Below are 22,037 nucleotides of genomic sequence, written 5' to 3'. Positions count from 1 at the left end.
CTTATCTAAAAGTTGGTCAATCTACCCAATAGATTAAAATTGTTAAATGAAAAGTAAATACAACAAGATCATTGCTTGTTGTTTGTGTGTAAATGAAAAGATTGCCTGGGATTACATAAATACTGCTTGTTAAGGAAAAAATGCACAATATCTTGTTTTTTTAACCAATGCAAATTAAGTTCAAAACTAGATGTATTCATGTAAAGCAACAAACTTCATTTTTAATTGTTAATATCACAGATTTATTTTTTTCAGTGTATTGATTCTGTACAGGATCAATAGTCTCTACAATTTCTGATACACTTGTATAAGAATATGCACAATGTAATTCCACCTTGCTTGATTTTTAATTCCAGTTAAAAAATAATAAGAAGAAGAAGAAAAAAAGGAAGAGGAGCTGATGCTCCATCGCCCAGCTGTTGGGAGGGGGAGTTGCGCCACAGGAAATGCTGCAGGAAACCAGGAACCGCTGGGTATCAGGACGTGCAGCGGCGCACAGCTCCCCACGGACCATCACGGGATACCCACATCTGCCCCGCGTCTGCCCGCCGATCCCCGGGAAGGATGGGAGGATCTCCCAGCGTCCAGATCCCGGGAGGGGGAACCGAAGGGTACCACGTCCTCCGGGTAAGAGCAGGTATCTCTCCGTCGACGCAGAGCGTACGCCGTAGGAGACGCGCGTCACCGCGTACCCTGCATTGGTGTAACGCGGAACCATAAATCAGCCTTAAGGTGTAGGTGAGAATAAAGTGGCAGCATGCAGTGGTGTGATTCGTGGTGCGAGTCCGTCAGTCTGGTTCTGTCAACTACTACTGAATCGTGTTGGATCCACAATGTCCTGTGATTCTGGACTGTGTGGATTAGGATAAAACCATAGATTATTGCACATATGTAGGGTTTAGTATCATCATGCACCAGTTCTCCCTGGATGATAAAACCATACCTGCACCATGGCTGAATAACCGGTGTGGCTGCTGCATGACTAATAACGACAACGGGTGTGTTCCCACCATGGTTCCCACGGAAAACCTTTAGTGTCATTAAATCTGGGCATTGTTTTCTGCAGAATAGTTGGGAAATTCAAGTCAAATCTCAACAGAGCTGGATTTGATGCATTGCAGTGAAACTGTTTCGATGTTATTGTTTTTTTTGTGCAGGATGAAACTTCATCCCCTGACCTCATAGTAATAATTGTAGTAGTTCCGATTTGTTGTTTATGTATCCATTTGAAAACAAAATAGTGGCTGCAATGGACTATATTTATTGTGAGACAAGAAATGGGGATAAAAAGAAAGGGTCACAACATAGGGTCATAGGCCGGGACTCGAACCCGCCAACCTGTTTGGATGGTCTGCTGACACAAATGTCTCCTCTAAGCCAAGTCATAACCAAAGAATTTCAATAATAATAATAATATAAAATGACTCAATTTGGACTGAAGCTATCAAAAGCATACCTCCAACAATGTAAACGTCAAGGAAATCAGTTTTTCTCAGTAGGCTACTGACCAGAATGATTACAGTTTGAATGCGTGTTTCCATACTTGCTTTTATCAATTCAGTTACACCAGCTTAGTTCAAGATTACAAAATAAATAAATAACTTTAATACTTCAATACTTTGTGTGAGGCAAATTCCTTAAGTAGAGGTTTTGAAATCTGCATCAGCAGAACACCACGTGGATTCACCAACCATGAAAGTGATTCCGATTATTTTACTTCATACATCTGATTATGAAAAGGTTATTGTTTAAGCTCTCGAAACTTTAAGTTAACTTCAACAGCATTTGTCCTATATCCCTACAGAAACATGTGGACACTTATATGCTAAACTTGAGTCAGCAGCTGTCGAAGAAGACCGAAAGGCGGCTCCACATAGCAGTGTAACTGGTTCTGTGAGATCTAAAGAGATTATCAGACCTACTTCTAAGAAAAAGTATGTGCTTCTGGATCACCCTTGTACTTGTAAGATTATTGTAAAACTTCATGGCTTGGTTTATTTTGAATAAGCAGCGCAGCGGGTAAAAAATACAAAGCAGAAACAGTCATTTCGATCCATCTAAAATGTTATAACTGGGCTTGCTCAGGGCACATCATGACATCATTTATTTACTCATTGTTTGTCCTCAGAAAAGCCTGTTTGACCTGTAACCTTTTAAGCAGTCATAGTTATTTTTAGTAGTTTTGTCTTTTTTAAACCCTTGTCTTACAATATAGATCAATATATCCGCCAAAAAGAGGTAACAATCCATACTCACACACTTATGAATGTAACACTGTTGTATTTCTGTTGCATTTTGTCAATTTATTATCTAAAACTTAACACGCAGTAATAGATTTTTCTATGGATGTATAATAATGGCATTTTACTGACTGAAATCTTAAGGTGTCTTTTAAAGAATTGTTGATTAACATTATTTTTGTCACTGAACTTATTTTCCTCCTCAGATAAATACCTTTCTCTCTTTTAGTGCTCTACCATATATTCTTTATTTTTCTTTTGATTTAAGGCCACATACATGAACTTAGTGTTTAATGTAATGTCGTGTGAAGTTAATTAGTGTCCAGATGTGTCCCTGCCGTGATGAATGTTCGTTCTTTCTGGTACTGCTTCACCGGCTAAACCTGCGAACCCTCTGACCACCTCAGTGTCACCTCAACATTGCAGGTGCAGGAGAACTCCCCCGGCCATCGTGCAGGACTGGAGCCATTCTTCGATTTCATCGTCTCAATTTGCAACACTAGACTGGTAAGTTTCCTCACGCAGGACGAAAAGAAAATCCTACATCAGGTTTTTTGTGGCCAAATCGATTTGAATGCACTGATTTCACACAGAACAGGGACAACGACACCCTGAAAGAACTGCTGAAGATGAACGTGGAGAAGCCTGTAAAGATGCTGCTGTACAGCAGCAAGATGCTGGCCGTGAGGGAGACCACCATCACACCCAGCACCATGTGGGGCGGCAAGGGGCTCCTGGGCGTCAGCATCCGCTTCTGCAGCTTTGAAGGAGCCAATGAAAACGTTTGGCATGTGCTGGTGAGTGTGCAGTAGGAATGGGCGATATTTTACCGTTCACGATATACCGTCAAAAAAATTCCTCACGGTAAGAATTTGTCATCTCGCGGTAAAAAAGGATAAATTCCCGTTGATGACGTTTTTGTGTAACAAACATGGCGGAAGGCGATCTGAGAGCGAGGAGCTCGTTGTTAAACGAGGCTCCAGCTCCATTACCGGAACTGGTTTGGATTTATAAAGAGAGACGAGGAGCAAACATCATCTACATCATATTATGTGCAGAGTCTGCAAAAACAGAAGGAAATGGTTGTTAAATTTTGATATAAAGTTTGACTATTACGAAAAAAAATTGCAATAGTATCTTATTTGTGGCATGTTCCAACCACAGGTTAATTTGCACATTTTATTTATATTAGAAGGGATTATCACTAATATGATTTTATTTTCAGTGAACTTTTATTTATTTGTCCTGTTTCTTTATTTATCAGGTTGTATTTTTTTCTACTTTGTGATTTTATAAGCTAAGAAATCTTGAAGGACAATGGTACTTTTGCTGTTATCCCACTGTTTAAGCCATGCAGTTTGAATAAATGTTGAATCTGTTTTTACATTTCAAACTTGTTTCATTTGAGTCATTACAGTTTTTCAGTACAGGTGTACTAATTTTATTGGTTTTTATTAATTCAATTTATTTGGTGTAGTTTAGTAGTATTCAGTATTCTTTTAGAGCAGTGTTTTGGGGGCTCCAAAGACTGAATGTGGTGATAGATTTATAGTTAAAAAGATGGAGTTGAATTGGTATTTTTTTTTATCGACATTTTTTATCGTTATCGGGATAAATGCCAGAAATTATCGTGATACATTTTTTTAGTCCATACCGCCCATCCCTAGTGTGCAGGTCTGACTGAAGCTGCATCTCCAAGTCCAACGACCTCCGATGTTTACATATTCTTCTTGTGCAGGGAGTTGAACCCAATTCCCCTGCAGCCCTGGCTGGTTTGAGGTCTCACGTCGACTACATCATAGGAGCGGACAACACTATGGATGAGGTGCCTGCTTTGTTGATTGGTATTAATATTTAAAGGAAGTTATCAGCCTCCTGACCTGGTGTTTATGATTACGTTTTGGACAGAGCGACGATCTGTTCTCCCTCGTTGAAACGCACGAAGGGAAGGAGCTGAAGTTGTATGTTTACAACACGGATGCAGACAACTGTCGCGAGGTGGTCATTACTCCCAACTCTGACTGGGGCGGAGAGGGCAGGTACTGTATGATACACCTCCATGTATAACTAAAGCAGACGGGAAACAAGAATCAAACTGCACAAATTAAAAGCCATTTGGAACATAGGAAGGTCTCAGCTTTATAATATTTTATAGAGATGTTATTTGAGGAATATTTTTTCATAACCATTGGCTGATTTTTTTAAAATTCTTGCTGTCATGTGATTGTAAGGCGTCTGTTCTCTGCAGTCTAGGATGTGGAATTGGCTTCGGCTACCTGCACAGGATACCTATGCTTCCATTTACTGAGGGCAAGAAAATCCACTTCCCCGCACAGACTCCCGACAACAACACAACTTCCACACCTAAAGATGGCTTTACAGAGGTAGTTCAGTATTTTATTGAAGGAACCTCTTGGTTAACCTTTGATTTTGGTGATGTTTGCTCCAGATTTAGTTCACACTCAGAGATAAAGTCGTTGTAATTACCAGGTTCATCTCTCTGCTGTCATTCCAACCGTTCCAGTTGTCGCACCGTCTTCTGCTTCAACTGGATTAGAACAACCTCTGGACAACATGTCCGTCAGCTCTAGCCCGACCTCTATCCTGAGCACTCTACCTGCAGGTACACCGCCATCTCTGACTCAGGCCTGAATCCTACTGTTGCAATGTTAATGTTTATCATGCATTTGAAACTTCAAACGTATGAACCATCGTTTCTGCAGCGCTGATATTGAGCTCTTGGCTCGTCTTCATTATTTATTGAGTGTTCATCCGTGTTATAGGCAGTTTTAGATGATGCATGTGACGCCATCAGCTCTGCTGTTGCTAAGCTACAGACACAACAACCCGGTACAACTCCTCTGCACAACCTGCTCTCTGCAAGGTGGATCATAATCTGGCCTTTCTCTCCTCCGCCCACAAACCCATCGTCCAGAGCCAACCATTGACCAAAAAGACTGTGAGGAGGTGGTCACATGAAGCTGAAGACACTCTGCAGTCTGTGAGCAACATGGAGATGACATCAATGAACGAGTCTGACTGACTATATATCAACTTCAGTGTGGACATCATCGTCCCCAGCAGAACAGTGAGGTGCTTCCCCCAATAATACACCCTGGATCACCGGAGACCTGAAACAGCTCCCCAACAAGGCAAAAAGAGCCTTCAGAGAGGGGGACCGAGAATTACTGGGGTCAGACAAGGAGGTGTGCAGGAGGAAGCTGGAGAACAAGCTCCAGCAGAACGGTGCAAGAGAGGTGTGGTTAGGGGTGAAAAAGGTGTCAGGGGTCGAGCAGAAGGACTTGTATTGGGATTTTGACCACCTGGTCAGAAAAACAACCACTCAGTCTCTGAAAGTCTGGACATAACCAATGAACTGAACAGAATCTTCATCAGGCTCATTTCAGAAAAAAGCTCCCGCCCCCAGTCAAACGGACCTGGCTTCCTCCATTCACCCACTTCCCTGTTTCCCTGTCACACCTCAGCCATGGATCTTGCTGGTGTGCCGTTGCCGTCTCCTCCCACATCAGCAGTCAAGTGAAGAGGCAACTGGAGAGATTGAACCAGAAGAAGGCTGCAGGTCGAGACGGCGCCAGTCCCAGACTCCTGAAAGTCTGTTCGGATCCGGCTTCGTGGGATTCTGCAGCACCTTTTTCAACCTCAGCCTGAGCCTGGGGAAGTTCCTGTGCTGTGGAAGACATCATGCCTTGTTCCAGTACAAGAAAGATCTCAACCACCTTCTCCTAATTACTACAGACCTCTAACATCTCACGTCATGAAGGTCCTGGACAGACATTTATTGGCCCATGTGAATTAGCAAATAAGCTACTTCTAGGGCCCACTGCAGTTTACTTATCATTGTGGGGTTGGAATTGATCAAATCTACAACCATCTGGTCAAAGCAGGGAGTACTGTGAGGATCATGCTCTTTAATTTCTTTAGTGCATTTAACACCACTCACCCTGCATTACTACGTAAGAAACTCCAGAAGACACAGGTGGATGCCTCCACAATCACCTGGATTACTGACTTCCTGACAAACAGACCATAGTTTGTGAGGCTTGTGTGTTTGACCAGGTGGTCGGCTGCACAGGAGCACCACAGGGCTCTGTACTCTTACCATTCCTCTTCATGCTGTACACCTCAAAACGCCAACTGGTGGACCATTTTGTGGCATGATGTGGGCACAATCATCTCATATTGATTTGAACAAGACAAAGGAGATGATTTCTTGATTTTAGGAGAGCCAGAATTAAGTCGTTGTTTTTTTCATCATGGGAGAAGAAGTAAAGATGGTGGAGAAGTATAAGTACCTCGGTGTTCACCTTGTCATACAGACTGGACTGGAGATACAACACTGATGCTGTTTATAAGAAAGGACAGAGCAGACTTGACTTCTTGAGGAAACTTAGGTCCTCCAGCGTTTGGAGTAAGATATTCTATAAGTCTGTCCTGGAAAGTCCAATCTCATGTGCAGCCATCTGTTTGGGGAGCAGCATCAGAGCCAGTGACTTAAAGAAACTGATCAAACTGATAAAGAAGGCTGGTAGAGGATACTTTTTTTTTTTGTTAAGATTTTCTGTGGCTCTAGTGGCCCTTTATTCAAGTTACGGACAGGAAGGGGGTAGAGAGAGGGAGAGAATGGGGATGACATGCAGCAAAGGTGCCAGGATTCTAACCTGCGACCGCTGCAGGAGGACTGTAGCCTCAGTATATGAGCCGCTTGCTTAACCCACTGTACCACCGAGCAGCTCTGGAAGAGGATACTTCCTAAAATGAAGAAGATCATGGACAACCCGGAGCATCTTCTTCACAACACAGTGATTCAACATCAGTATCTTCAGTCAGAGGTTTCTTCAGATCCCCTGGAACAAACACTGCTACATCAGATCCTTCTGGCCCACAGCAATAAACCTCTACAATGACCAAAAACTATGGCAACAATTATATTTCTCTTCAGGGAAATAAATTACTTTTGAATTTGGAATATTATAGAGCAATAACAAGGACATTGTGAAACCCCCAACCCAGTAGTCTGCTTACACAGTTTCCAGTGGCTGTCAACTCCGGTGAAACACTACAAGAGTTTTTTTGAACTTGCTTGAGCTACTCACCTCTGTCTAAAAAGTAATGAACTCAAAACTAGATCTCAAATGTTCTTTTTTTTTTCTCGTTTCAATCAGGGACAGCGCCTCTCCCTGGAGGTTTTCATCTCTCTCCTGATCTCCCAAGAATGATAAACGTCAATTGGCCAAACGCTGATTTTCCTTCTAATATCACCATACAAGGTATTGTTCTGTGCCAGGATTATGTGCCAACTTAAAGTTGTAAACAATCGTTGTCGTAGACTTCTGTACTTTTAAAAAATTGTACACAAAACCCATGACAAGATAAAAACGTAAATTAGTGACTTTCTCAACAGGAAATGCATTGCTGTTGACCCTTATATACACATAAAACATTTGGAAAATGTATTAACTGAAGAACTAAAATTTTATTTGCCATTTTACTGCTCAGGGGACAAAAATGAACATGGACATTTGCTGAAGACCCCTCTGGTTTTAATGCTTAGCCTTGTTTTATTTGTTCAAGGAGCATTTTAAAGTAACTGTGGTTGCATCCAGCAGAATAAAACTGAACTGATTTTTTTTACTTGCTTCAAGAATTAGACCTGCAACACAGATGATCATAAATGATGAGATATACTACTACTTTAATGATACAACAGTTATGCTTTTTAGTTGCCTCTGCCAACTGTATTTCCTGCTTTGACTGAAGCAGCTCTGTTACATTCAGTCCTCTCTGAACATTTAAATTCCTATCGTATATGAATGTGAGTTTATTTTGCCAGACATGCAACTACAGATTTGTGATGGGTCATCAGACGACATCTTTTTTTACCTACAGTACATGTACACGTGTTCAACCAGAAAACAGTTAATAATCAGGAACAGCAAATCAACTGAGCTGATCCAGATAAGCAAAACATGCTGAACATGCTTCTTGTTTGATTAAAAAAAAAAGATTAGTCACATTTGAGGATGTTAAGATGTTTTATTTTGTAGAACAAAAAAAAAAAAGTTGCCCAACATTTTATTTAACAGTACAACTCTGTAGCCCTGTAGAGCACACTTAAAAAATGTAATTGTTGTAATTATTGGCTCTTTACCCCTCAGCTCAAGTACAGAAAAAAAGAATTATGGAATATAAATATGCAATACAGAGGATGAATATGAAAAAAAATATTCAGATTACGTTTTTGTCCCAGGCACCAGTGTCTAAACCTCGAAGCAGTTATTATTAAAAAAAAAAAAAAAAAAAAAAAAAAAAATATTGCTGGAGGAAAAGACACAGGTTTCAAGGCCGACATGAAAGAATCAGGACAGAAAATACGTGTATGAAAATGGGCAAAACAAATTAAATGACTTAAATATGACTGGACAGATGCACAAGTTGCTGTTTTTTTTTTATCAAAATGAGAAATTAGTTGAAAGAAAATGGGATTTATATGCAGAAAGACTAAATATAAACCACCATTAACCCCTGAACAGAACAGAGGGAAAGGGGAAAGCTGTTCCACATCAAGGCCTCATCCTCCAACCCTGATCTGTTTACCTGATAAAACAAGAACATTTAAACTCATCTGATGAATATTGGCTTTTTATTCAGAGTCCATGTCACAAAGAAGTCGAAAAGAAAAGTGCAACAAAGCATTATTTCTGGTTTGCAATTCCACATTTTAACCATCAGTTGATCTGAAAAAATAAAACTGCCATCAATTACAACAATTTTTGATAAAAACAAAACAAAAAAAAGTGAGTTTAGGTACATTTCACAGAGCCAAAATGTTCACATAATTGCCCCCCCCCCCCACAAAAACAAAACAGCTGAATCAACATCCTTCAACAGTAAGTATACCACATCTTTATGCCGGGGAGGGTTGTGCAGAATCACATTGAATGTAGTCTCTGGTATGCTTAAAGGTCCTCTTTAAGCATAATTTTGGAAATCTCCCTGTTTTTAACCCTAAACATCCTAAATTGGTGCGGGTGTGCGGTGAAGCTGCAGTGCAGGGACAAAAGCAAAAGTATAAAATACACACTTTCCACTTGCAGGTTTTTTTGTGTGCGCGTTTCACGAGTACTAGAGATCCAAGCAGTACCACTGCTAGTCCACTCCTCGCCAAAAAAAAAACATGCAGATGCATTAAAACACATCATAGACTTGCTTAAAAAAAAAAGACAAATGTTTCCAGATGACTTTGTAGGTAACCCACTGTTTTGTGTTGCCCTCTGCAGGTCACACACCTCTTTCTCCATTCAGGCTCCCAGGTATCACTTCCACTGGGGCTCCACATCGACCCGACTCTGCTCGTCCCATCAGCACAGAGCCGGCCGCTACGCTTGATGCCACATCTCCCTCTTCTACCATCCAAATGAACGGTTTATTGACCAAAACCCCCGCCTCATCTACAGTGCCCACCTCTGGATCAATAAATATAACGATGTCTGTGGACTCCTCTTAGCACAGAGCAGCCCTTGCCCTCAAGTCCTTGCACAATACAACCAGATTGTTTTCTGCACCAGTCTGCTGAGAAATTGCTCTTTTCTAACTGTTCTATTATTTAAAAAAAAAAAAAACTTTAACCATCAGAATTGTACAGTGTGGAAAAGGGGTTCAGTCATTTTTTTTTGTAATTTTATTCTCGATTTACTCAAAAGGTTTGAAAAGGGAGGCAAAGGTCTAACGTCTGATGACCATTCGTGAGAAGAAAAAAAAATAAAAAATGAACAAGGCATGTTTGCTTACTCGTACAGTACTGGGGGGGGGTAAATAAAGTGTAAGATCATTACCTTGAATACACCTAGTTTCCCTTCTGGTCTGTCGTCTTCATATTGTGTGCAATTGGTCCAACGCAGTACCAAACTCAGCCAGTAGATGTCAGTATGTTCTGAGGCTGTAGATGTGGGCTCTAAAACTCAATGAGTGCATTATCTGATCAGGATCTGAAATGCCATTCACTGGGAGGGAGAAAAAAAATGTTTCCTGGCATTTATTATTCACTCTTAGCAGAACTGTACAATTTGTACCCCAAGTGAAACATACAGCCCTTGAAAAAGTAAGAGCAACAAAGCAGCAGAAATGAAACCACTCCAGGAAACTAATTTTATGAAGGGATTTTTTCTTTTTTTAAACTCTTCATACATATTACTGCTGCAGTTCAAAATTTACCTATACAGCATATACAATTTCCAATTTATCTGTTAATTAATATTCCTGCATAGGATTTTATACATTTATCATTTTCTACATTTGGTTACTTTGTGCATCAAACATATTTAGTATGCTGCTCCAACCTACTCAACACTAGATGCCACTTGTATGCTACACATTACATTCCCCATGGCTAAGTAACTCAAATTAAAGCCTAACATTTGTGAAAAACAGAACAGTTATCCAAATCAATAGTGAAATCTCGGTAGTTCTACTTAACTGTCTTCTCACAGTAAATTAACTTCTAGCAGCTGAGTAATTTGCATCCTGGCAGGACCATATTAATTAATCTAAATAATGGGCTGCCAAATCTCCCTTCAGCCCCTTGAGGCTTTATCCATCTGCAACCTGTGAACAGAGAGTCCAGTCACATTTTCTTCAAGGTTGATAAAAGTCAGTTTCAGTGCTTTTGTCGGGCCCTCAAAACGATCCATTCACCAATGTCCTTTAAAACATCCCTCTTCACTGTCCGTCCAATGATAAAGCCCTGGTAAACAAGTAGAAACCTGGTACAGGTCAGAGGAGGCCAGTAGAGATCTCCCCACCCGCGTCCTGGTCCTTCAGTCGCCTGCTGTTCCTCCTCTCACAAGTCCAAGCCTCTCCGAGGAGCTCTGCAGGTGCTACTTCAGTCGTCGGTTTTTTCCTTTCTGTCACATTTCAAAAGTGTCAGTTTGAGATGATACTGGAGGACGCTGGTCCAGAGCCAGCAGCACTCATCTGCAGATTTCCAGAGGAGCTGGATCTTCGCATGTGAGGGAGCAGGTACGGGTCACTTCCCAGCTGGTGGACGCCAATCCGGTCCTCCTTCCTGTATGCTAGACACCGCCTTATGAAGGCCTACGGAAGGGAGAGAAACATTTAAAAACGGATCAGTTAGTTTGAGGATAGACTTTTACACATAAACAAAATCATTTAAAACACCCACATGCACGTGCAAGTTCTTACTTTTGCTTCATTACTGGCAACAGGCTTGACGGGGAACTGGACCTCGGTTGCTTTGAGTATGGTGTTCTCCTGCAGGATGTCCTGCTGTGACTGGTTGTGCCCAAAAGGCTGAAAAAAATATATATTTTTATTATTTTATTGAAGCAGAACCTTCACACAAAAAAAAGTTATAATTAAAAAACAATATCCAATCTTCCTTACCTTCCTTCCATAGAGACACTGGAAAAAGATGACACCTACTGACCACACATCCACCTTATTGGAGATTTTGGGGGGTTCTTTACCAACCACAAAACATTCAGGTGGCAAGTACCTGTTATCAGGATGATAAGAACTTTAATGTCTCTGTCACAGTCATTCTAAGTAGTAGGAAGTATCAAAGACTACATGGACTAGCTGTAGCATTTACTTTATAAAGGACTCTACTGTTTTTGTTTCAACAACAGAGCACAAACAAATTTAGTAGTCAACATGTTTGATTATATTAGTGTTGCTACTTTTTTTTTTATAAACGCTTCTGAATACTCTCACTGTGAAGACACTGTATGTGTGATGAATACGCTCTGTGTGTGGAGCATTTCCTCTCACCAATAGGTCCCTGCTCCCTGCGACGTCAGGTCCATCCCATCTACGCCATAGTTGTCGTCGTCCATGATTTTGGAAAGACCAAAGTCGGTGATTTTGATTTCCCCGCAGGCTGTGCCGTCCACTAACAAGATATTACCTTCAAAATAGGGTAAAGTCAGTAAAGCATCTTTGATTGTGCGTTGTGAGCCATCGGTTTTCTAGGAGGACAGGTTTACCTGGTTTAAGGTCATAATGAATGATGGGGGGTTTGATCTCATTTAAGTATTTAAGTGCGTTCACAATCTGCATGACGATGGACCGAGCCTCCTTCTCAGACATTAGCTTATGCTGCTTCAAGTAGAAATCCAAGTCATTGCCCTCGCAGAACTCCATAACGGTGCAAAAACTAAAGATTGGATACATATATTAAGAATCACTATCCACACTCATTCAAATACTTTTAAAAAGAAAAACAAGAATGTATCAAGTGACTGACGTGTCTGTGTCCAGTGAGAAGTAGTCGTAAAGTTTCACAATCCTGGGATGGTCCAGCTCCTTATGTATTCTGTATTCTCGACACGCATGTCTGTGGGAAAGACAGAGTTTAAATTATTAAGAACCAAAGAAGGAAGACAACAGTGCTGTGGATACATGTTCCGGTGAAGTTGCACATTTCTGCTTACTTGTGATAATTTTCCTTTTTCTCTTCTCTCCAGTTCTTGTTAAGTTGATGAATTTTCACTGCAGCGTATCGTTGTTCAATCAAGTCAAAAGCCTGTAACAACACACACACGGTTAAGTTTTGCTCACACAGCACCACACCACCCAAAACCTTGATTTTTTATTCTGTTTAAGTGTGACCTGACTTACCTTATAAACTTCGCTAAAGCCGCCTCTCCCAAGAAGGTGAAGGAGCAGATATCGTTCATTCAGCGTGGGGTGATCTTTAAATCTTTAGGTGGAGGCAGGAGAAGAGAAACTATATTGATTCACAAATCTAGATCCATGCAAAGATTGAGAATTCTTCAGGAACTTTTGCATTTTTGTAAATAAATAAATAGCTTAAGACTTGCTTTAATAATAGTTTGATGGCTGAAGAACCACCGACCTTATGTATACATCATGTTCCAATGTCAATGCAATATCTGTCAGAGAAATTGATTTAAACTCACTGGGAACTGTCTTCATTATTTATTCTCTTCAGCTCCCGAATGTGAAGGTTGCGCACTCTCTCCAGCCGCTCCAGCTCCGCCTGGATCTCAGCTTCTTCCTATAAATGATTCAACATGAACACACAAGTGTACAGAAAAACATTTCAGGACTGACTATTAGGACTGGAATTCATAAAAAAAAAAAAAAACTAACACCCAACATCTCTCATAAGAGCCAAAACAGGAAAAGGACACTTAATTTAATCTAAAAATCAATCTGACAGACATGTATAAACTCTCTATTATCCTCCATATTTTTGACAAGAATTATAAATACATAAATTTGATCATATGTAAAATTGTGTGTCTGTCCTGGACATGAAAACAGAGACTTTTGTTAAATATTGAACCTGTTAAACAAACCTTCTTCAGATGTCCGAGTCGAAGTTTGAATATCTCTTCCTGTTCGTGGTACTCTGCTAGCGTAAGCCTTACCGGGATGAGAGAAAAGCAGGGCAACGTCAGGGAAAAGTAGAAGAATCTCTTATATTTATTATATTTACTGTGCATGCTGGCGCAGGCTGTTTTTTTAACTAGAACAAAGACATCCTGATTTTTACAGTGTTGGGGGCCAGGAAACGTCTGGTCCAGGCCTGCACTTACAGTTGAGGTAGACTAGGTTTCAGAAAGGGATCGCTTTCCGCTCCGTTCACCGCCTTGTTTTTGCGCTGCTTTGGCTCCGAGTTCATAGACGGTGTTTGGGAGTTGCTGGAGGATGGAGGTTTTCTCTTGGCAAGAAGTTTTCTTTGCCTCTCAATGTCTTCTCTCTGTTGGTTTATCCACTCTTGCTGTCTGCCAAAGGAAATATGATTTCAACATTTACACCGTTTGTAATTTCATGACTCAAAATACTTCTTTACAACATCAACAGTTATCAAAAGCTGGACAGGTTTTCACTGGGCTCGAGCTAAATTAAAATTTCTCTAAATCTAATGCTGGAAATTCTCCAGCTTGGACTGTATTCAGGCAGTTCATCAAAGTATACTAAATTTTGCACAACTTTATTTGACAAAATCTACTTGCACAAAGGCTTACAGTGTGGTTTCAGTTGGTTGTAATATAATCCAAATGAAAGATTCTCACTTGACAAGGTTTTGGAAGGCGTAGCCATCCGTCCACTGCTCTGTGAATGAGGCTCCGTGTCTCACTGTGGTGAAGTGGCCTAAACGTAGTCGGTCCTGCATGCTCTTCTCCCGACAGGCCTGCTTCTCCTGGGTGCTCTGAAGAACAATATCAGTAACACATTTGCATGAGGGTTCACTCACGCTGACGTGTTCATCATAAAGATAACGAACCATTCATTTACCTTTTCTATAAGCAGTTTCTTGCTCATGGTGATGCATTTGTTCAAGCGTTCCTTGTACTTTTCAAGTAATTTTTGTTGCTCATCTATCTGCCTCCTGAGATCGCAGTTCGCCTAGAAAGCATAAAATAAATCAATGATGAGCAAACATCATCTTCAAGGCATTCTTGAAAAAAAAATCAAATAAAACAAAACACAATCCTTAGGAGAGCTTTGTCTGCAATAGTGTGCAGTAAAACATCATCACAGATCTGTAGTAAACAGTGCAATCTTCTTCTTACCCGTAGCAAGTCATCTATTCGGCCCTCCTTCTTCTCAAGGTCTAGATTCTTAGTGCTTTCAAGAGCAGCCAATTTCAACACTGTTAGGTCAGTCTAGAGTGGAAAACCAAAAGAAAGAGGGTTGAAAATGTTCTTAGATTCTCTAACTCAAGAATAACAAAATAGGAAAAAAAATACCAACAGACAACAGCACCCTCACCTGCACAAATTTGACTGCCAACTGCTTTGAATGTGTCATGTGGTCCACAAAGGACAGACTAGTAGGAGATGAGCTATTTTGTCTGATCTGCAACAGAAGTCATTCAATTTGAGATTTAGTAATATCAAATATAACTATAAAAAGGTTTATTTTTATTCAAACTCTTAGTATAACTTACAGCAGAGCCCTGAGCAGAGTGGGAATGTGAGTTCTGTGGTGATCGAAGCACTGGAGGGAGACCTCTCACAGGACTGGACCCATTTCCTCCCTGGAACTACAAGACAAATACACAACAAGTCAGCATCAGTGTGTGACATCTGCTAACAGCAGCCCTGCCAGTGGCTCCCTTTATTTATCTGACAAACAGGGATTTAATTATACATCAGACAACACTTTATTTACTCATCTCTTTTTTTTAAACGCATAAAAACTTGACCATCTAAACTTACATCAAAATAATCGCTTATTTTGGGTCCTCGCACAGCAGATTTTCCTGTAACAGAAAGAGAGGAACAATGATTGGGATTTATCAAAGTCTTGTAAATAAACACTCAAGAGTCAAAAACATAACCAGATTAGGAGAAAATATTCACCTTGGCTGCTCTCTGACTGGAGCTCAGGTTTCCTTTTTCTGCCCCTGGTTGTTTCAGATTGTTTCTTCTCTGGAGTCTGAAAGATATATTTAAAAGCAGGTCACAATGAGATAACTACACAACAACATCCATCAAGACCATACATCATATAGTGGGAGCTACTTTATTATTACTCGATAATTAAGCTTTATGTGTGAGAAAGATTGTGATTTAACTTTAACTGCAGTTACAGATCAGATTAATCATTTTTAAGACATCCTGCAGACGTCTAACAATAAAAGCTGTTATAGGTTTAGTTATTTAATCATAAAACCTACCGAATACGCTGGAGAACTGCCTCTTTTCACGTCTGATCCCTGTCAAGAGAGAAAATAAAAGTTAAAGACAAATAGCTTCTAAGAAAACATTTGGCTGATACTAATAGATTATTTTCTAAGATGCTGACATCAGTATCTTATTACAACATCACGACTACCTTATTACTAAGAGTCTTTTTAAGCCAATGAGCATAAAAAGGCTCATCCTTGCGGGGTATGGACATTTCTCAGCCTTTGTTGCTTTCATTTTTAAGATTAAAAAAAAAAAAAAACTAACAAAAAAGTCTGTGGTATCATCTTCTTATGCTACATCAAAAACATTTAAAAATTTGCAACTTTAGGTCTGTTGTTACAAAGCACACCATGAAGATTTATTTGCAGATAAATTTTGATAACATATACATACACACAAACATATATATATATATATATATATATATATATATACACACAAATTCAACATATATAAACTATAAATAATCAAAGGTGACTCAACATAATTTTCTGTTGGAGTTTGTGCTTTGCAAACTTTCCAACACATACGTTTAATATTTCTGAATACTGTTATCAGGATGCTCTGCCTGTATAAATATACAAAAACCCAGTTTCCTCATAAGTGCGTCAGCAACTTGGTCAATAAGAAAAGAATGGCCACTTTTTAACTGGAACTCTTTCATAGCAGTAAGAAATACTTTGATAAACAGGCAAAATATTAACTAAAACGGACGGGGGGATGTTAAGTTGATTCATGCAAACGTCACCAGTGTAAACCAGTTTTAAAGCAAAATGATGCAGATGCTCACCTCTGACTCCTTGTCGCTTGAGGATCCCAGACTTCCAAAACTATGATTAGAACATTCATTGTGGGTCAGTCCCTGGAGGGGGAAAAAGGCAAGACTAAGATGACAAATCTTATTGCATTAAAACCCAAATGACACTAAAATGAATAATCGGATTTGATAATAATTATTCAAAAACTTAAGACAGCTGACATAGGCAAACGCCAACTCACTTTGGCTCCCCCACTTGTGCTGCAAGTGCTGCCACCTGTGCTGCCGCTGACCGCACCCATGAAACGTGCCTCCAGCAGCTCCTGTCTCCGGGGGTCCAGGCTGTGCAGCTCCTCCATGGTGCCTGTGTAGATTAGCAACAATTCACAGTTTGTCTTGGTTATTCAAGGATCAGCTTAATTAAAGCCTTTGGTTGCTCTGTCAAGAGCAGATGACACAGTAGCAGTGAGCTTAGGAGATGGGTCATGTGACTTTAACCCCGACTGGCACTGCAGTCTATACCAGATTATTCACAAAGAGCAAATTTAAGACTGTTCTTTCTCATACATTTCTGTGCCACAAACATTATCATGAGAGGTCAGAAGAAATGCTTCAATTACTGGGCTATGCTGAATACTGTCGTCCTATGGGAACGATGCACCAATCTATGGGCTTTGTTGTTGCTTGAGACGCTGAGAAATGCACAATAAACTGGTGCTTTAATGAGACAACCACTTCTGAAAGGCTATGGAGTCCTAATACTGTACATTAAATGTACAATAGGAAGAAATTTTCATGTAAACATTCTCTGTTCAAATTAACTCCAGCCAGAAATAAAGCATGTAATTACATGAAGATTAGTAACATGTAGCAAAGAAAAACTATATTCCATTTAAAACCTTGAGAAATTCAACATAACTGGGTAATAGAAGGACAGAATGTGAAATTTGCCATACACACTGAAAAGGATGTGCTAATCAATCAAATGCTGACAACATAAATGCAGTTCCAGCTAATTTGAATTTAAACAGACAGTTGAGCATTTAAGGTGTGTAACAGGTACAAAGAAACAATGTAATAAGAATGTCTTAGATGTCAAAGGCCATTTATTCAAATTAACATTTAATAAATGTTCCTAGTCGATACATATTGTTTCTGTTGACTCAAAGAAGACAGTATAGTACAACGTAGTGATAAAATGTGAATTTAAAAAGTAAAATACACTGCAAATTTGATTGCATGTGATTATTTATGGACAGTTTGTGATTACCGGGATAAATATAGTTTTATTTCTGGCCCTAATCAAACTACATACTATACAAACTAAGATCTTCCTTTGATTAAAAAAAAAATAATAATCTTGATTAAAATAAATACACATTCAATTTCAAGTTTTTTTTTTTGGAACCAAAAAAATTAAAAATCATATCTCAGTAATTTCCTTCATCACTAGTTATAAAAATCTGAATATTGTAAACAAGCCCGTGCTTATTATATTTGATACTGTCATGATTATCAATTACACTTATGTAAATCATAATGTAGTACACTAAAACATAACCTGGCATTGGGACAAAACCAACCGTTAACACATTCAAAATTTAAGTAAATTAAGGTTTACTATCGAACTGATTAAATAAATGACATTCATGGATTACAAGGCATGTACCTGCAAATCTTGCTTCTACTTTTTTTTTAAATTTAATTAGACAAATTACCCTAATAAACTTGCATATCACGTATGTGATGGGCACTACACTTTATTCTGGAAATGATCTAGCATATAACCACATGAATACTGTCAGCATTTGCTAAATGCTGCTGATGCTAACTTGAAAAGATAAAACATTTCCACTAACTTCAACAATTCTCCAAGGAAAAGTTTCAGCAGAAAAATTTATGTTTCTCTGCAATGCATACTTTTTTTAAAAATTTTTTCTCCAAATTTTTATTCCAGCCTGTTTAGATGAAATGCCTCATTTTCATCCTCCACCAACTTGATTGGCAAGTATAGCTCCTGCTGCATTCAGGGTTCATTTTTAAAAACTTCAAAATAACACAGAGCATTCACAAAAAGCTGCTGATATCAACATTCAACCTTTTACGAGAAGCCGTAGTCCTTCAACTTTTCCCGTATTGTCACTTCCCAGAGCAATGCATACCTGCGCCTGCTGATATGGACTATTAAGTATACCTCCCATTTTACCCAGGATGTTTGTGTCGGCTTCTCACAATAAATGCAGATGAGCCAAGGCCTCAGCAGATAACTGTTATCCATTTTCCAGCCCCTGCATGAGCAAGAGGTTGAACCCTTACAGCTCCTGCTGTGGATGTCATTTTAACTCCATGCTGCTCAGCAGAGTGGCCACCTGTTTATGGCAGACACTTGGACTGAGGGGGGGGGAAGAGAGACTCTTGTATAAACAGGGAGGACTATTAACATAGAGCTACTTTACAGACAACTTGAAACCTATAAAAGAAAATGGACTGAAAACAAGAAGCCACCCAGTTTTCCATAATCACAAGTGACATACTGATGGAGGCCGACATCACTTGTCAATCAATACATGTTACACTGACACTACAAAAGCAGGAGGAGACGGAGGAGAATCAAAGCTGATTTAGATCACCCATCAATAACATAAGTGGTAAAGAATGTAATGTAAATGTAAAGAAAGCGTCATTTACATGAAGTGGTAACTACATTTGCTGACGTCCTGGTTAGCATGCTGCTCTGCAGCTTGTTGTCCCATCACATTTCAGAGGAATATATACACTTAGTTGTATAAAACTGAGAAGATGAGGTTAAATGATGAATATCAGCGTCTGCAGCAATACCAGAAATAGTTTTTAAAGCATTAAAAAAAGCATAATTTCATGTGACGAGTCGACACCATCTGCAGCGCTTGAGATGATAAAGTGTAACATCAGTCACACATGTAAACACCTCGATCAGGACACAAAGGGCTGCAGATCCAGGTGACACAACCCCAAGCACTCATTTAGAAACTACTTGCATTTACTATAGCAATAACTCATTTTTTGTTGTTTTCTTTAGGGGGGGATCCCCAAAATTTTTTTTTTTCCTTTTTCTTCCTCTCAAAAAGGTTGTATTTTTAATTTTTTTTTTTTTTTTTTGCTTTTATAAACCTCCATCGAGCATGTTTTGTGTCCGTGGTTTTGGGCACCGAAACACGGTCCCGTCCTCGGTGCTAGTAGCTAGCCCAACTAGGCTCAATGGACTTCGGCTCCGACGCGATACAGCAGCGGCGTTTCTCACCTATTTTACCGCCTCAAAACGGCTCAGACGACCGAGTACGGGAAGAAAGGGACGTGTTTGTATAAATATATGCGGTGAGGGGGGTCTTACGGTGCCGTCCTAGGCCGTCAGCACTGTCGCGGTGCTGCGAGCAGGAGTCCGTGTTGGGGACGTGGAGAGCGCTGGGACCAAAGATGGCGGCCCCTCCAAACTTCCACTACTTTGGATACTCAACAGACTTTTTACTGGAATTTAAATATTTGCTTCTTACGCGTTTTTTATTATTATAATTATTTTTTTTAATCGCCGTTAAGTGAAAATGTGTAATAATAATTATAATTATAATAATAATCTTTTTTTTATTTTTATTTTTTTTATTTTATTTTTTTTAGGGCACGAACCTCAACACACCTCAAGCCTTGATTTATGGTTCCACGTTAAATCGACGCAGAGCCTACGGCGTAGGGGTTACGCGGCGACGCGCAAGGTACGTCTGCGTTGGTGTAACGCGGAACCATAGATCAACGCTCAGCTGCACCACAGCGTCCGGACTCTGGGGCCGCTGCTCGGTCTTCAAGTGGTTGCCTGCGCAACGTCACGCGGCGCGTGCAGAATTCTTATCGCGAGGACGATGCTTTCTCTCTGGTGGCAACAACATGGATGTGTGAGGCATAATCATGACTGATGGCAGCATCTTTTAATCCACGGCACAAATGGGTCGTGGCAGTTTTGAAGACAGATGAAAAAACTTTAAAATAACCAAACATTTCATCCAATTCCACTTTTGTAATTTCATTAGGTTTTCATATATATATATATATATATATATATATATATATATATATATATATATATATATATATATATATATATATATATATACATATATACATACATACATACATACATACATACATACATACATACATACATACATACATTTTTTAAGACAGACGAAAAAACAGGAATATAACCACATTTAATGAAATTATGTATATAGCCTATATATATATATATATATATATATATATATATATATATATATATATATATATATATATATAGGCATTTTTGGAGACAGATGAAAAAACAGGAATATAACCACATTTAATGAAATTATGTATGTATGTATGTATATATATATATATATATATATATATATATATATACAGTATATATATATATATATATATATATATATATATATATACAGTATATATATATATATATATATATATATATATATATATATATAGGCATTTTTGAAGACAGATGAAAAAACAGGAATATAGCCACATTTAATGAATTATATATATATATATATATATATATATATATATATATATATATATATATATATATATATATATATTATATAAAAAATAAATAAATAAATCGGTGCCTAATAGTTTCACACAAAACATAGAGTTAGGTATGATCTTTTTAAAAAAAAAATACTGCAAAAAAGTACATCAAACTTAAAAAAAAAAAAAAAAACCCAGAACAAAACACACAAAACCTAAAAGCAGCTGGATTTGTCCATGTGACAAAACAGAAAATCTTGCTTCTTACCTTGCTCTATTGTATTTGCAATAACCACAGAAACCATACCTGCTAACTTTATATATATATATCCATCCATCCATCCATTATCTATACCCGCTTTATCTTTTGCAGGGTCACGGGGGTCTGCTGGAGCCTATCACAGCTCATTACAAGCGAGAGGCAGAGGTACACCCTGGACAGGTCGCCAGTCCATTGCAGTATAAATACATATACATACAGGACTGTCTCAGAAAATTTGAATATTGTGATTTTCTGTAATTGAATTACAAAAACAAAAATGTCATACATTCTGGATTCATTACAAATCAACTGAAATATTGCAAGCCTTTTATTATTTTAATATTGCTGATCATGGCTTACAGCTTAAGAAAACTCAAATATCCTATCTTAAAAAATTTGAATATTCTGGGAATCTTAATCTTAAACTGTAAACCATAATCAGCAATATTAAAATAATAAAAGGCTTGCAATATTTCAGTTGATTTGTAATGAATCCAGAATGTATGACATTT

At 38.8% G+C, this 22,037-nt stretch overlaps 2 protein-coding genes across 3 annotated transcripts; one reads left to right on the top strand and one right to left on the bottom strand.

Annotated features, from left to right (window-relative positions):
- Positions 1 to 434: 434 nt before the first annotated feature.
- LOC133445948 (Golgi reassembly-stacking protein 2-like) lies at positions 435 to 10,082 on the top strand. The gene is made up of 9 exons (XM_061723534.1): positions 435 to 627; positions 2,667 to 2,747; positions 2,834 to 3,037; positions 3,979 to 4,065; positions 4,149 to 4,279; positions 4,489 to 4,624; positions 4,731 to 4,863; positions 7,424 to 7,528; positions 9,539 to 10,082. The coding sequence occupies exons 1-9, from the start codon at positions 565 to 567 to the stop codon at positions 9,763 to 9,765; spliced, it is 1,167 nt and encodes a 388-aa protein (XP_061579518.1). The 5' UTR covers positions 435 to 564; the 3' UTR covers positions 9,766 to 10,082.
- tlk1a (tousled-like kinase 1a) lies at positions 9,869 to 20,183 on the bottom strand. 2 transcript variants are annotated; one of them, XM_061723531.1, is made up of 22 exons: positions 20,071 to 20,183; positions 16,943 to 17,064; positions 16,734 to 16,805; positions 15,931 to 15,969; positions 15,614 to 15,689; positions 15,470 to 15,513; positions 15,199 to 15,294; positions 15,021 to 15,107; positions 14,822 to 14,914; positions 14,544 to 14,654; positions 14,321 to 14,457; positions 13,841 to 14,029; positions 13,601 to 13,667; positions 13,199 to 13,296; positions 12,897 to 12,978; positions 12,710 to 12,801; positions 12,523 to 12,612; positions 12,263 to 12,432; positions 12,048 to 12,183; positions 11,661 to 11,772; positions 11,460 to 11,567; positions 9,869 to 11,351 (listed from the first exon to the last, which is right to left on the bottom strand). In XM_061723531.1, the coding sequence occupies exons 2-22, from the start codon at positions 17,057 to 17,059 to the stop codon at positions 11,181 to 11,183; spliced, it is 2,187 nt and encodes a 728-aa protein (XP_061579515.1). In that variant the 5' UTR covers positions 17,060 to 17,064; positions 20,071 to 20,183; the 3' UTR covers positions 9,869 to 11,180. The 2 variants fall into 2 exon arrangements, with proteins under 2 accessions (XP_061579515.1, XP_061579516.1); XM_061723532.1 differs by having other exon boundaries at positions 19,981 to 20,130.
- Between the last annotated feature and the right edge of the window lie 1,854 nt (positions 20,184 to 22,037).

This window comes from Cololabis saira, chromosome 6 (genome assembly GCF_033807715.1).
Source record: "Cololabis saira isolate AMF1-May2022 chromosome 6, fColSai1.1, whole genome shotgun sequence".
In the NCBI taxonomy this organism is placed as follows: domain Eukaryota; kingdom Metazoa; phylum Chordata; class Actinopteri; order Beloniformes; family Belonidae; genus Cololabis; species Cololabis saira.
The sequence above is the reverse complement of the archived record's forward strand: the minus strand, read 5'-3'. Positions and strand labels throughout refer to the sequence as shown.